This window comes from Thermobia domestica, chromosome 1 (assembly GCF_964235325.1).
Source record: "Thermobia domestica chromosome 1, izTheDome1.hap1.1, whole genome shotgun sequence".
Classification (NCBI taxonomy): Eukaryota; Metazoa; Arthropoda; class Insecta; order Zygentoma; family Lepismatidae; genus Thermobia; species Thermobia domestica.
Window position 1 is genome coordinate 196,525,864 of NC_137454.1, and position 15,681 is coordinate 196,541,544.

Below are 15,681 nucleotides of genomic sequence, written 5' to 3' on the forward strand. Positions count from 1 at the left end.
GGAAAGTCGTTCAAAAAGAACACGTCAGGAGTAACCTACCTCTTGTGAATTGTTTCGAACAATGAGTTAAGATATACTTTTGGTTATTAATGAAATATTTATTTGCGAAATTTGAACAAAATCGCCTATCGTTCGAGAAAATTGTCGGGGAAATAACCTTGACCCCAAAAATAAACTATCCGTTGTAATTGTTTTTCATAGAAATGACTTATACTAAAATATAGGGTTATTAATGAAATACTTATTTATGAATTATCAATAAAATTGTCCGAGTAATTTTTGAGAAAATCGTGAGGGAAAAATAACTCCCCGAATAAACTATCTCTTGAGGATTCTTTCAGGGTAAGCGAGTTATTCCATATTACTAGGTTTTTAATGAAATATTTATTTCTGAGTACGAACAAAATTGCTTGACTCATTTTTGAGAAAACCGTGGAGGAAAAACACCCCCAAGAGTAAACTACCCCTCGCATATTTTTTCAGGACAAACTAGTTTTGCCATATTGTTCGGTTATTAACGAAATATTTATTTTTGAAATATGAATAAACTCTTTTGAGTCGTTTTTGAGAAAATCGCCCAGACAACACTCCACCAAGAATAAACTACCCCTCGCATTTTTTTTTTAGGACAAACGAGTTATGCCATATTGATAAGTTATTAATGAAATCTTTATTTATGAAATATGAACGAAAACATTTGAGTCCATTTTGAGAAAATCACTGAGAAAAAACTCACCCCCTTAGTATAAACTACCCCTTGTAGATTTTTCTTAGATAAATGCCTTATACCACAAAATAGGGTTGCTAATTAAATATTGATTTATAAAAAAGAAAGAAAACAAGATCGTTAGAGCCAGTTATGAGAAAATATATTTTTTCTATTTTCATCGTACAGGAAACTACCCTTGTTTTGGGAGTAGGAGGAACATAAAAGAAACTATAGGAAATAATATGAAAATCTTAAACTAAAATTTGGTGCAGATAAGTTGAACGGTATGGCTTCTAGGCGAGTGCACAGAAAAGTGTAGCGAACGGACGGACGAACAGATAGACATGTATCGACAAATAACTTTTTCGGTGTTAGGGGCTATAATACGTGTAAATTCGTTGAAATCTCAAATTTGATTATTTTTTTTCGAACACCATACTTTCTCCTCTCATTTGTCACTTCAAAGTAAAAGGAACTCAGAACTACAGATAAAAGACACCTACTTTTACACATAGACATTTATTGATTTAAAACTGTTTTAGTTTGTGTCATTTCACTTCCAATTGAAAGGTTTTACAATGATTAACGGCATACCAATGACGAGACGGAAGTTTTCAGGAAGTAAATGCATTCAGAAGTCTAGACTGCATTACAGCTATCAGTCTGTTCTTATTTCTGCAATTGTTAACAGCTGTAATTTCGTCCAAACGCTACATGAAATAATTTTTGGTTGACGTCATTGTGTTACTATTTTAGTATTGTTCTCTTCAGACTTGGTTGAAGTTTTGTCTTAACGGTTATACATTTTTTCTTTCTTATTTCATCGTTACACATAAGAACAAAATGTTATGGTGAGTGGATAGTTTCGAACCTACGAACGTTGAGTTTATATTCTTCCAACACTTTACCAATGGACCAAGCTTTGTCTTCACGTTAACGCCCGGTTACAGGGTTTACTACGATTTAAATAAAATGGCTGGCTGTTAGAATTCCCTGCTCACATATTTCGATAAATAATTTTCATTGCTTCGTAGATACAGAGCAATGTTTAGATACACATTTTAGGAGAGTGAATTTTGGTGTATATAATAATTTCATGCTAGGTAAAAGCTAGATAAGTTTCAATAAAATGTTTCATATGTAGTTCTCAATAATAGGCTTGCTGTTCGGAGTGAAGTTCCAAGGTTCAGCATTGCCTAGCAGTTTTTGCTATTAATATCCCTTCTAACAATATTGGCAGTGGACAAAAGTTAGCCCGTGTTGAAGCTTTTTGCTCCTAATTTGGTTATTTTACTTTATTATTTAACGAATATATTGAAAATTGTCAGCAGGCACGTATGCTTTAATTTATTTCGGGAGAAGTCCGACTTCAATATTAGGATAAATTATAATAAAATTTAAAAGATAATCCTTAAATTTAGGCTAAATTTACAGAAAAGTTGGGATTTCAGAGGGGAGTCCGGACCACCTGGACCCACCCCTAAATGCGTCCTTGTTTGTCAGTAACGTTTCCTCATTTTGAAACCCTCAAAAACTTCGGATATATAAAGGAAAACGAGTTATTTTCGATAAAATATCACTTCAAGGAGACGCGACAGTTTTATTGCACATGGTGATATCCCAAGTTCACAAGGGCAAGAATTCATTAATGTTGGTTCTCTGTCATTGTGCTCTATCGAAAGGTTAGGTTTGTAACATATTACTCCTACGAACAAGCATGACTGGCAGATAGGAATACTGAACACAGCTCCAGAGAAATGCATGCTAAACTTACGTTTATAGCTACGCTTTGGTGATTTGCCCTCAAGGTCAATCGAGTAGTAATTCAGTTCCGTCTCTGTTCTTAAGCCATGTTCGTGTTACTTCGAACAGTTTTGATAATGAAAAGCATGCCTCTTATTATAACAGACTTCTTTCGCGTAAGAAATCGAAACTCAGTTGGTCAGAGCAACTAGTCTGTAAGAATTAGGTTGTTAGTTAGTTAGGAGCCCAGTACGAGTAAGGGTTTTTATTACTATTGTTTTTATCTTTTTTATGTGAGGAAAAATCAAATTGTGACATCGCGATATCAAATGTATTTGATTAGGTAGCTTTGTCTTAGCTAAACTTTAAACATCAGTAACCGTCGAAATTATTTCACTAACCGATCACTTACTGAACATTTCAAACACGTCAAACCAGTGGCATAACATGAAGGTTAACCTCTCCTCCGCAATCCTTAGTTATGCGTCCGTACTTTCAAGGGCGGACTAAGGGCCGGGCGACTGCCCGGGGCGCCAGAGAAAGAGGGGCACCAAAACGAGCAATCATTGTGAAACATTGAGAAAAATTGTGAAACTATAAAATTCTCCAAATTAGAATTAACATTTACTGGAAAACATTCGTTATGCATCAGTGAGCACAGGGGAAATAATTACGAATCTGTTTGCAAACAAAAATTAGAGAGACTAATGCAAATGCGACGATATTTTCTCTCTCTCTCTCTCTTTTTTTTTTTTGTATCGTCATGAGTTTTACACATATGTTACAATTTGATTCTTTCCCAAATAAAAAATAAATAAAATAACCTTAGTGATAAAAGTGACAACAGTACTTCCACGGGATTCGAACCGTCTACCTTCGGTATACAAACTCGTTGCTTTATCTAACTGAGCTATTTGCTCTCTTACGTAAGCTGCACCTGTTCTACAGTAAAGACGATTTTTCATTACGATTGGGCTAACAGTTCGTCTTTTTCCATAGGTAATTTCCACTATTTGCACTATCTATACGTTAATACTTAGCATAGATTCATATATTTGGAGTTCGCTGATAATGCATATAATAAGACATACTAGAAATATTCGTTAACATTTTCGTTTGTAGATCTAATCCACGCTTCTCTCAATGACATAGATGTCGCTGCTTCGTGTTGAACTGCAGAATTCCCTCGCGTTCTTGAACATTTCCCACTTTAGCAGAGTTGGTAATTCTCGAGATTTCTGTCGATTTAATGTTTTTTGCTTCTAATTTCTTTATTTTAAGCTAATATCTAACACAAATATTAAAAACGGGTTTGTTATTAACCTGTCCTGCTGGGGAAACCTTCCGAAATTTCGAACATATAAAGAAAACGGAGATATTTTCAAAAAACTTCAAAATAAAGAGACGCGTCATTTATTTTGCTCATGGTAGTACACCAAAAGTGTATTTTCTAAACTTATGTGTTTCGCTTGTTTTTGTCACCCATATCTTGGATTGAGGTCTAAAATTATGAATGCTATATAATTTGCTGCAGTTCGTAAAGTGCTGAACTGACAACAGTGCTGATCCAATATGGCCGCTCTGTGAGACAAGCTGAAAGGCATATCGACTGACATTTAATTGTCGATCATTCATTTTATTGAGAAGAGAAGAAAAAGGTGTTTACAATTTTGAGTGCAGAGTGCCGTATTGTGTATCACTACATATGCGAATGTAGTCTACTTTCAGCTGTTTAAGTGATATTTCATATTAGAAAACTGGTCTTGTGCTGTAGTGTGCGTCACGTAAAAAAACACATTTTTTCCTGCTGAAAGTTAGTTATTGCATGTAACGGTTTAATACTTTCAATTTTCCTTCTTGATAGATAGAGCAACTATTTGCCGTGATATTGATTTGGAAACTCAAATAAACACAGATTTACAATTACTGAAGTGTATGTAGTGTGCGTCACGGGTAGTGTGTGTCACGTTCAAGCATAGCGAAAACTGCTGCACAACATAAAGCAGAGCACGGAAAGGCTCCGTACGTCCGGAAATAATGCCGAATTTCGAAGAAAAGAGACTCAAAAACAGAGAATTAGACGTAAAAGGAAAAAGAAAAATATTACAATTGAAGAGAAGGAGCATATGCGAAAGAAGAGGAGGGAAGAAATGAGACGATATCGCCAGAAGAAGAAATTAAGCACAACCATTGATGCTATGTTAAATAAACAAGTACCAGTGCATCTTCACCTAACAAAGTGTTTTCATCTCTGTTCATATGGGAAAGCTATGGCTAAAGTTAAAAGAAGCGTACCTCATAGTTCGAATAAGCGTAAGGTTGCTGTTAAACAATTGTTTGAACAGTTTGCAACCGACAATAAAAAGCCAGCCAAGACACTAGATCAAAGTTCATCAAAAATGGCAACTGAAGAAGCAGTTATTCAGTTTTATTTAAGCGATGCGATATCTTACCAGGCACTAGGACTTCAAGATTGTTTAATCAGATATTCATTCGGAAACAAAAAGTTCAAAAACGGTACTCGTTCCTAACACTCGGTGAAACAGTTCAAGAAACAGAATCCTGATACAGAGATTGGAAGATGTAAATTCTGTGAACTTCAGCCAAAACACTCCTGCTGAACGCGAACACCACCAAATCTTTCTGTCGAGAATGTTAGATTAGTACTGTTAAATTCATGTTTATTTCTGTCAAACAGCACAAATGATCTGATTTCGTCTCGTAGTGTACGACGATGAATCTGAGACCTGTATGTTTCATACTTGACAAGAATGTGGTGAATTACCAAAGTTCGTTTCGCTTCTCAACTCTACTCAATCAATGGACACGAATATGGAAATCACCTATCAACAATAGACTACTGATGAGACTGGCAAAGTGCCGAAAGAGAAAATGTCAGGAACATTAAAGGAAGTGATGAAAAAAGTATAGAATAAACTACCCGTTTTTTTATAGCATGCATTTATATTGCGTACAAGGCAAATTATTTTAAAATCCTTAAAAAATGGGTTAATTTAGTTTAACGTCCCACGGTTATGCCTGCTAGGCTGAAGACGACGTGGACCTACTGATTATAGTGGAATTCTAACCACTTTGGTCCTTTAACTGGACCCCCACCGGGAATCGAACCCGGACCACGCTATGCGAAATCAAGCGTGCTAGCCAGTAGGCGAAGCAGGGGCTCCCTGAAAGAAAATGTACTGTAAAACAAAATAATCATGCAAATAAATTTTAGTGAAAACTACACATTTCCGAAACATGCTAAATCCTTTTTTGGTCGCTTGAGTTTGATCTTTCATTTCTCGAATACCTTTCGACATATACCTCAGTTTCCTATTTTTTGTTTAAAGTGCGTTTTGATTTCTAACAAACATCATTGAAACGAAACTACTGCAGGTATCGATAGGCATTTGAAAAAATAAAAGATACAATATGCTTATTGAATCACCAAAATGCGTTTATTTATTTAACGAACACCAGATACGGCTCAGAGACCATTTTACACTAAGGAAAGGATTTGGGAAAGTGTCGGCCAGAGTGGATTTGCTAGGTACCATCCCGGCGTTTGCCTGGTAGGACTGAGGGAAAAGCAGAAAAGCCCGTCAGAATGGTCGGCAGCGGTATTGAACCCACAACCTCCCGACTGCGAAGCAACAACCAGAGAGCTGCCTCAGTAGCATGTTTTGGAAATACATTCTACAGTTGTACGAGGTACGATGAATAACAAATTCAAACAATCAATAAGATTCCAAACAATAGGAAAATTTAAGTGTTGTCATTGAAGGAAGTGTAGTGTGCGTCACAAGTGAACTGTAGTGTGCGTCACAGAGAAATTCAATTGTCATATGTTTACTACAGTGAAGTGCGAATGAAACTGTGGTTGTGAGAACACTGCATTCCTTCTGGAAAATGTTTATGTACAAAATACATTTTGTAAAGTCATACGGAGGAAGATTTCCTAAATTCAAAATACGAGTAAAATTTTACTTCCCTTTCTGTAGTGTGAGTCACGTTTTAGTGTATAAATATAACCTGGTATTTTAATAATTAAATAGGAAAATTCCATTACGTAGAAATTATAATATGTCCTTTCTATAATCATATTTAGTGGTTTGTATTTAAAAATCGTTACATTCATTACCATAGTTAAGGTTTAAAATATACGAGCATGTTCCCTTGTAGAGTGCGTCACGCGTGGAAATAGCCTGCTATTAGTTTCGCCTCTAAATAATGTTGGTCCAAAGATGTTAAAATTGTAAGAAGTTGGTCCTTTTCTTTACCAAAAGTAACTTAACGTCAAGTAGACCTTGCGTAGGATTTTCCATGTAACTTATTAAATAAGTTACATTATTTCTAATATATTTTCTATTAATGCAAATTTGTTTTTCTCCCATATACTTGCTATTTAAATGCTATTTAAGTTCGATGAGTGATTTACGAATTTAAATTTTCTCAATTTTTTCGATTTTTTTCTCTTGGAAAGAGATAGTGCTTTATTTGTTCATTTTGTTAAGCTTTATTAAAGCGAAACATATTACGTAAGCCTGGAAAAATCCAAAAACTGCGAACTCAGAAGCGGTTGGGTCAGAAAACTAGCAGTTTGTTTGTAAAGAAAAAAAAATAACACAATATTAATCTGGCAAATGTTCGGGAAAGTAGTGGTCCTTGGTTCAAAGCTAGCGGTAGTGCGTAAAATAGTAATCTTACGTTAGAAAATTCGGTTGGTGAGGGACTAACTCTACTTGACTTAGCAAATATCTTTCGACAATGTATTGTTTGATTGGAGAAGTTGGATGACGCTTTACAAAATTTAGATTGTAACATAATGTGCATATAGAATCGAGGAAATTAATCGAGACGCAAAAGGTCGAGTTACGAGAGTTTTGTTGTATGCAAACAAAAAGTTGGCGAACAGAACTAACTGAATATTTCCACACCATAACTCGCAAAAATACAAGTCCTATGTGACGGAAGAGCAAACTTCGTTAAACACACAAATTACTTCCGTACGATCTGAGTTTGACCGTGGTACCAGTAATACGCACAGGTGATTCAAATTTTGGTAACCATAATAACAACACAAACCGTTTTGAATTCCTCAATATGTCAAGATGGCAGCTCAAGTATTTTCTTACATAGGGACCTCAAAATCCCTATATTTAAGGGTAGCAAAGACAAAGTGCAAGTCTCCAGCTTCACTTACCAATTAAAAACGTACCTTCATTTAACGCAAACAAATAGTCAGTGTCTGTGCACACTCACTGCATAATCCCGTAGCTTCTTGGTACAGAACATTGTAAGGAAACATTTCAACTTTTAAAAAGTTCAAGGCGGCATTTATTTCGGAATATTTGGGGTTTGATAATCGATTTACCGGCAAAAATATTGACATCAAGGTTCCAAACTAACTCTGGGAAGAAATTAGCGGAGTATTTTACGGGAATCCTACAAAAATAGTATATTAAAAAAGCCGCTGGGTAACAGGACACTGAACCTGTTACAAACAAACTAAAAGTAAACTACTAACATTACTCCGTGAATTGCAGGAAGTTCCCTTTCACGGGAAGGGGGAATAATCAAAACAATGCGCCTCAGCAAAGGAAACTTAAATCACGTGCAGTACAAGAGAAGTAACAGAACGAGTGGAATAAACCCGAATAATTCTCGTGATTTTTCGCGTCCCGCTAATGCGAACAATAATTACAGTAGGAATCCGCATAGGAGGACCATTATCAAACATGGACATAGTAGGAATAAACGAAAAATTGTCAGGAATTGGGGACAAACCAGTCACAGCATAATAATCAAAATCAGTTTTCAAATAATGGTCGTAGCTCCGAGGACAATCATGTACAATATGAAAGACGAGAAAACAAAAACTATGATCACGATCCAAATAGTAAAAAATATATCACACAAAAAATTTCCCGGGAAGATTTGACGGAATAAATCCGGTACCGTCGCAAAACAAGTAGTGCGTAACTAACGAGAACGCGACTTCAAACCACATCGGAGGGAAAAATTAAACAAACCGCGATCTTAAATACTAAGGAATTAAACGAAGAAAATGAAATTCATACCAAAAATAAAAACACTTGTTTTAAAAGTAAAGAGCAAATAACTTATATTTTTGCAAATGGAAGGTTTCCTCCGTAGGAGGGCGGCGATGGTGGGACAGAAGTATGTACATATTTTCCAAGGGCACAATTAAAACAGAAAGGCTCTACTTCGTCTGATTCACCCATCCCGTAGTGGAAGACTCCGCGCCGCCTCATATGAGCAGGATCGAAATTCTGTTGACGAAAGGATTCATGGTAACATCTAAGTTGTACAGCAACAGATTGCACCAGAACTCAACATTTTCCAAGAAAAAGTGCACTTTAGCGCAACCGTGGTACTGGTTTATCACAATATGTGTTCGTTTGGTCCCACGGACGCTGACGGAAGAGCACAAAGTGCAGCGGACGCAGTGTTCTCATGATTTGTTTGTCTGATATGAGCGTGAAGATGTGGATTTTCTCCAGCATATTATCGCGAAGATCAATCTCGGCGCATCATTATGGCCTTGAAAACAACAGATGGTCATTGGACTACCGTTATAGCATATCTCCATGCCTCAAGAGATTCAACCTGCGGTGAGTCTTAGTGACTAATTTATGGGATTTTCGAGGGGTTGGGCTCACTGACTTCTTGAACCAGGGAAGCACGATACACTCAATGATATGTGGAAATGTTTTTGAAGGTATTTACATGATTGCAGAGCCTCAGGAAGGGTTATGACCCTATTCTGCAACATGCCAACGCCCAGCTAGAAACGAGTCGCGAAACAAGATTTGTTGCAGAGCCTGCAGTTCAAGTTCCTACTACACTTGTTATACAGCTCCGACTTCAAGCTATTTATCTCTTTCCAGAGATGGAAGAGCACCTTAACGATCATCGGACTAACGATGAGGTGGAATCTGACAATCATTCTTGATGTCAGCAACAATCAACAAAATTTTCCTCGATGCCTTTACGCGACTAGTCATGTGTTGGAGCAAGTGGCTGGAAACGGGTTGTTTAGTGTCGAATAGAACAGTACATTGCAAAAAGAATAAATGTCAGATAAGGAAAAACGTTGAATATCTTTATAAATAAATAAAGTTACAGACAACGATGAGCGCACTGGTTTTCAATTTCTCGTATATATTACAATGTGTTAATGAACTAGATAAATTGTAAGAAGTGACTTTTTACATCAAAATATGAACTTGATAGTGGCATGTTGGGGAAGGTGCATGGTATCGGAGCTAATGCCGTTCAGAAGTGTACAACATTACATCATTGCACGCGGTAGTTAAAACGTGAGGAACTCTAAATTATGACAGTCCATATTACTTCCTACTTCTTGCTCACGGATTCCGTGTAAGGTTCTGTTGAGTCTTACTATTTACATTTATTTACATTGCCTTGAACTGCAAGTATTTGTGGGCATTCTTAGTAGACCCATTGCAAATTTCAGAAATGTGCCTTGAGGATGATATATGCATATCTTTGCACTGATATGGACCGCCACAGTTCCTCGAGTTCGAAATAACGCTTATAGCGATGTATTTCACGCTGGTGGACGACCATATCTCCTAAGCTATGCATTTTTCCACCGGTTCATATAACCTTTTTTTTTTAATTTTTGATGTAAGGAACCATCTCTTCCAGTTTGTGATGTCTAGTTTGTTAACACCGTGCATTATCTGTTTATAAATTTTGCATTAATCAATGGGAATTAGTGCAACAATCGCTACATTTTGCTTTTCCCTTAATGGGCGGTATCTTGTTCAGCGTTAAATTTATCAGTGATTGACTGCATAAAAACAATATTAAGAAAAGTGCAAATAAAAATATCGGTATAGTTCTTATTATTTGCTTTCACTATAGTAAAAAATTTAGTCAGTGCTCAACCTTGCATTTAACATTAAGTTGTTTATCGAATATTTTACAGATGTGGAAAAGTGGAAAGCTTTCGTGATGCCAACTCTCAGTTTCCAACTGTTGACTTCTGTGAAATTCAGATGATTAATAAGGCAGGAAACTTCCAGAGAAATTCTCGGCACCAAAGTATTCACCCTTCACAAGCTAAAAATTTGGACTTCATGTGTTATCATTGTGGTAAAACTTTTATCCGAAGGGAAGAGTGTGTACTTCATATAAGAGAACATTCTACTCCTGAAGGAATATTTAGATGTGGAGAATGCGGACGTCAGTTTAAAACAAATCGGGAGTTTAGTACCCATTTATTTTCACATTCTACTAGAAAACAATTTCCATGTCCGCATTGTGATAAGTGTTTTGCTATAAGACATTTTCTTATTCTTCACATTAGATCTCACAGTGGAGAAATTCCATATACATGTGATCTTTGTTATAAATCATTTTCTATTAGATGCAATCTTCAAAGGCACTTGAAGACTGTTCATTCTCTTGCGGAAAAGCGTTTTTCGTGTACAGTATGTCAGAGAAAGTTCCACGGTCGAAGTGATCTTCGGAGACATATGTTGTCACATTCAGATGAGAGGCCTTTCTCATGCTTAGAGTGCGGAAAAATGTTCAAACTTAATTACATTCTCCAGGATCATATTAGGAGATCTCATTTAAGTTTAAAAGTGAAACCTCACGAATGTCATGAATGTTTGAAACGTTACGATGTTAAATCTAAACTAGTTAGTCATATGAAAAGTCATTCTGGTGAAAAGCCATATCGCTGCGTACTTTGTAGAAAAAACTACTCGTTAGAAACTAATCTAAAGCAACACATTTTTCGTGTACATACAGATAAGAGGCCCGTTCATTGCGCTAAATGTGACAGAAGCTTCCGCTACAAGCATGAACTTGCGACACATTTAAGAAAGTCACATTTTCCAGAGAATGACAAAAGTTTTCTGTGTAATAAATGCGGGAGTAGATTGTCCTCCAAGGAAAGCCTTGCTTCACATATGCAATTGCATTCTCATGAAAGAGAGATCTTTACTTGTGACGTGTGTGGGAAGCATATTCTATTTAAAGGTCATCTTGGTCGGCATATGGAAACTCATTTACCGTTGAGTAATAGGGCTTCTTTTGATTGTGACATCTGTAGAAGCAAATTTTGGGGTAAAAGAAACCTTATTCAACATATAAATAAGCATTTTGGACTTTCGGAGATTTTCAGTTGTGATATGTGTCAAAAAGACTTCTTCTATAAAAGCTCCTACAAAAACCATATAAATGTAGTACATTGTGGAGAAAAACCTTTCCAATGTTTAATTTGTAAACATAGGTTTTCATTCAAGTCTAATCTCCGATCGCATATGCTGTTGCATTTATCTGAACAATACTGCATTGTACCAGAAAGATTTGAGAGACCCGATTCAAATGAAAAACATACTACATTGCAAAATTAAACAGTAAATGGTTAGGTGAAATTTAGTGAGGCAGGGCTAGTTTTGTTCAGGTGATATAATAATTATCTATATAGCAAACCATAGAATTAAGAAATTTATATGTTAATGCTTCAAGTCATTATTATGTTAAGGAAGAATTAACTTAACATGACCGAGATCTCATTGTTTATCATTATTGATTCTAAATTGACTACCATTAAAATTGGCTCAGCAAATGATTAATGCGTGCACTTGCAAACAGACGCGATATCGGAAGTCAATGTAAGCGAACGTGAAAGTCAATATATTGCACCTGCCTATTTTCTTTTCCTTTTTTTTTCCAGTTTAGAGCCTTCAGCTTGCTCACGGTGAAAATATTTTCAAGGTTTTTTCGGTGTTAATAGCATGGCGGCGTTTTAGGAAGAAATACTGGAGCGAAAACCAATAAATTTTATCCTAAACTCGTGTGGAATATGGTCAATTAACTGCCCAACAACTTACAGTTTGGTTGTATGAGGAGCTCAATTCGATGGGATGTGAGCAATGAGATTGCTTTCTTCACGTAGCCTTGAAGAATTGCGACATCGTATCCCCATTGGCTCCATTCTGATCATCTATGGTGAACTAGCGTCCACAACCTTAAGGGAATCGTTTTCCAGTTTATTCACGTCTTATTGAAGGATTTGCCGGGTTGATTCCCTGTGCCCTTTTTCTCAACACCTCTTGGAGAGGAATAGCTGCAGGGTATCAAGTGTCACACCTATATTATTGGTACACGCAGAAAATAGGATTACCTTCACGGGCAAATCCTTTCTCTCATCCAAACCTAAATCATTAAAAGCAAAGCAAGGAAGAAAATATCAAAGTTTGGGACGTCAAGAAAATACACCATTGTAAAATATAAGATTGTATCAAGAGTAAAATTGCATAGTTACGAGAACCTACCTCGACCTGTCGAAAGATATTAGTATTACAATCTCAATGCAAATTACAGATCAAATGCAAAAATCTTGAATCGTAAAACTAATTTGAGTTCCATGGTTAGCACGAGTTTCTAATTCAATAGTGCCTTTCTTTTGCCTCCCTTTACCTTGAGACCAACTACCTTGAATGTGTTAATGATATCCGCTAACAACTACCCGATCTTTCTAATCAATGTAGTAAGAGTCACCGTTGTGGTAAGCTTATACACGAGTATTATGGTTGGAGTGGAATTTCGAAGACGTGCCCTACTCCAATGTTGCCGTTGAGAGCCATATTGTGAACGTACTTTACCTTCTACAACGCATTACTTAAGTGTTATCAGTTAAAACAAGATCCGCGGGTAGTTCTCTAATACGGATAGGTATACATTGTAAGCACAGAACTCTACTCCCCTTTTCTTCTGTTTCCAGATTAGCATCATGGATGCTGAAGATAGCATGACCTCACCCGTACTAAAATCGCAAGATCTTAAGGGCAAATAAAGACGAACTGGTTGGCTTGGCCAATTTTGAAACATGGTTGATACCTTTTATTTCTCCAGCTTCATTAGCCCGTAATGCCTTCTATTTCCTGCATCCACCCGAAGTAGTGTGTGCATTTTCTGCAAAGTTGAAGTAGGACAGTTAGAACAAGGAGAGAAGGCTGAGAAAGAACACAAAAACTGGTCAGTTTAGCGTCCTTATTTGCGTAGGTTACAGGTAGGGAATATTCTAAACATTCATCAAACAACATAGTATCGAATGGGGCTTAATGTATGTGGAAACCTTTTGAAATTACACCTACACTCACAACCTGAGCGCAGTAGCACAACATCTAATTTGCTCGTTTCCCCTGTCTCCAAACACCAAGTACCGATACGAGGCCTTGTGTATCGTTAATACGGCTCTGGACAACAACGCCTTGAATCCTTTTCCTCTTGGTCCTCAGCTCTTATACAAAAGCCAAAGGAAATGAGCCTTGCAGGTATCTTTTATACAGAGAAGGATGATAGGACTCACTGCTACTATTTCGGAGTAGGTCTCAATCACTTGATGCCATAAAATGATCCTTGCGTCTAACATGTCGGTTGTGCTCCCAAATACGCCTGTTTCACTTCAACAGGGACAGACACTCATTGACCAACTTTTTGAAAACTTCCAACCTAGTCCTCAAACTGCGAACCCATCTGTAAATCACTTGAAACTACTGTATTATCTGATGATGATATTTCCGTAGCGGGACATGAAACCATCTCGTCCACTGCAAACCCCCCTGAGAAACCTTTAAAATTCTATTACACTTCGCTCTGTAAAACTTATCTCGCACAAGTTGTGCAGATTACGTTCCGACCATGTAATCACGCAGCGATATTCATCACTTGCGCTGTAAAAGTGAATTATCGCATGCCTTATACCTATTCAATATATTATGTGAATATACAGATGGTGATCAGAAAAATGGAAACACCTGAACAAAATTGCAACTTACCAGATTAATATGATGTCGGGCCACCTTTCGCCTTCAAAACAGCCTTGATGCGACGTAGGATGGAGGCATAGAGGTCGCGAATGGTAGCAAGTGGAATTTTACACCATTCCTCGTGCAGGGCATCGGCCAGTTCTGTGAGAGAGGATGGAGGTGGAAATCGTCGCGAGTCGTGTTTCCAAGACGGACCACAGATGTTCAATTATGTGGAGATCTAGGGACTGGGCGGGCTAGGGGAGGTGCTGAACTTCATCCCGATGTTCCTCAAACCACGCTGCAACAACGCCAGCTGTGTGAATGGGTGCATTATCATCCTGGAATATGGTGTCATTGTCCGGGAACAATATCCGGACCATAGGATGCAAGTGGTCTCCTAAAATGGCGACATAATCGTTGGCAGTGATTCGTCCGCTAAGTGTGACCACAGAACCCAATGAAAACCATGATATGGCGGCCCACGGCATCACCGAGCCGCCGCCATGCTTCACAGTTGGGCGGAGACACTGCAGATCATAAGCTTCTTTGAGCGTTCTCCACACATAAACACGACCCGTGGTTGGGAATAAGGTGAAGGATGACTCATCCGACCATATCACGTTTCCAGTCCTCAACGGTCCAAGTTGCGTGGTCCCGACACCATTTGCGGCGTACGAAAGCGTTATGTTCCCTGATGAGCGGTTTGGCCTGTGCAACACGACCCCGTAAGTTCATGTCATGTAAATCGCGGCGGACTGTGATTGTCGAAACAGGGTGGGGGAGGTGCTGATTGAGTTCCTCCGTCACTTGCTCCGCAGTGGCACGACGGTTCTGCGTGACAATGCGCTTTAATACCCGTCGTGACCTGTCACTCATGATTTTCTTCCGCCCACTGTTCCGCTTTCCCGATGTGGTTTTCCCGTGTGTTGTGTAGGCCGTCATCACCTTCGACACTGTCCCACGCGACACACCTAACACAGTAGTCCCTGCCGTCACACTCACTCCACATAATCGCGCACCAACAATTTGTCCTCTTAGAAAATCTGAGAGGTCTCCCATTTTACACTACCTCCGTCTGCTGCAGCCACTGGACACTGCTGTTCCACTGCGCCTGACGTAGTATGGAGACCGACCTAACACACCACCACCAGCGGTCCGGCGCTGCGGGTGCCACGACACCACTGCCAACCCATACATCTGACGTGTTGCCAACTACAGGTGTTTCCATTTTTCTGATCACCATCTGTATATACAGGTATGTATATAATTATATGAATATATATGTATGTATATACTATGAAAGATACTCTCACCTGCGATCGCTTGGTGTTGCCTTGATTAATATCTTCTATTCGTTGACTTTCACTATTTTCTACTGTTGAGATTTATGAATTAGGATGCTGCAATCTA

At 37.9% G+C, this 15,681-nt stretch overlaps 1 protein-coding gene across 3 annotated transcripts in view; it reads left to right on the forward strand.

The window, feature by feature from the left end:
* LOC145692547 (uncharacterized) overlaps positions 1 to 14,223 on the forward strand; it is a 49,753-nt gene extending 35,530 nt beyond the window's left edge. For all 3 annotated transcript variants that reach the window (XM_081767860.1, XM_081767862.1, XM_081767868.1), the window contains exon 3: positions 10,431 to 14,223. In XM_081767860.1, the coding sequence (XP_081623986.1) occupies positions 10,431 to 11,868 (1,438 nt within the window). In that variant the 3' untranslated portion in view covers positions 11,869 to 14,223. The remainder of the gene's footprint in view (positions 1 to 10,430) is intronic.
* Positions 14,224 to 15,681: the final 1,458 nt, after the last annotated feature.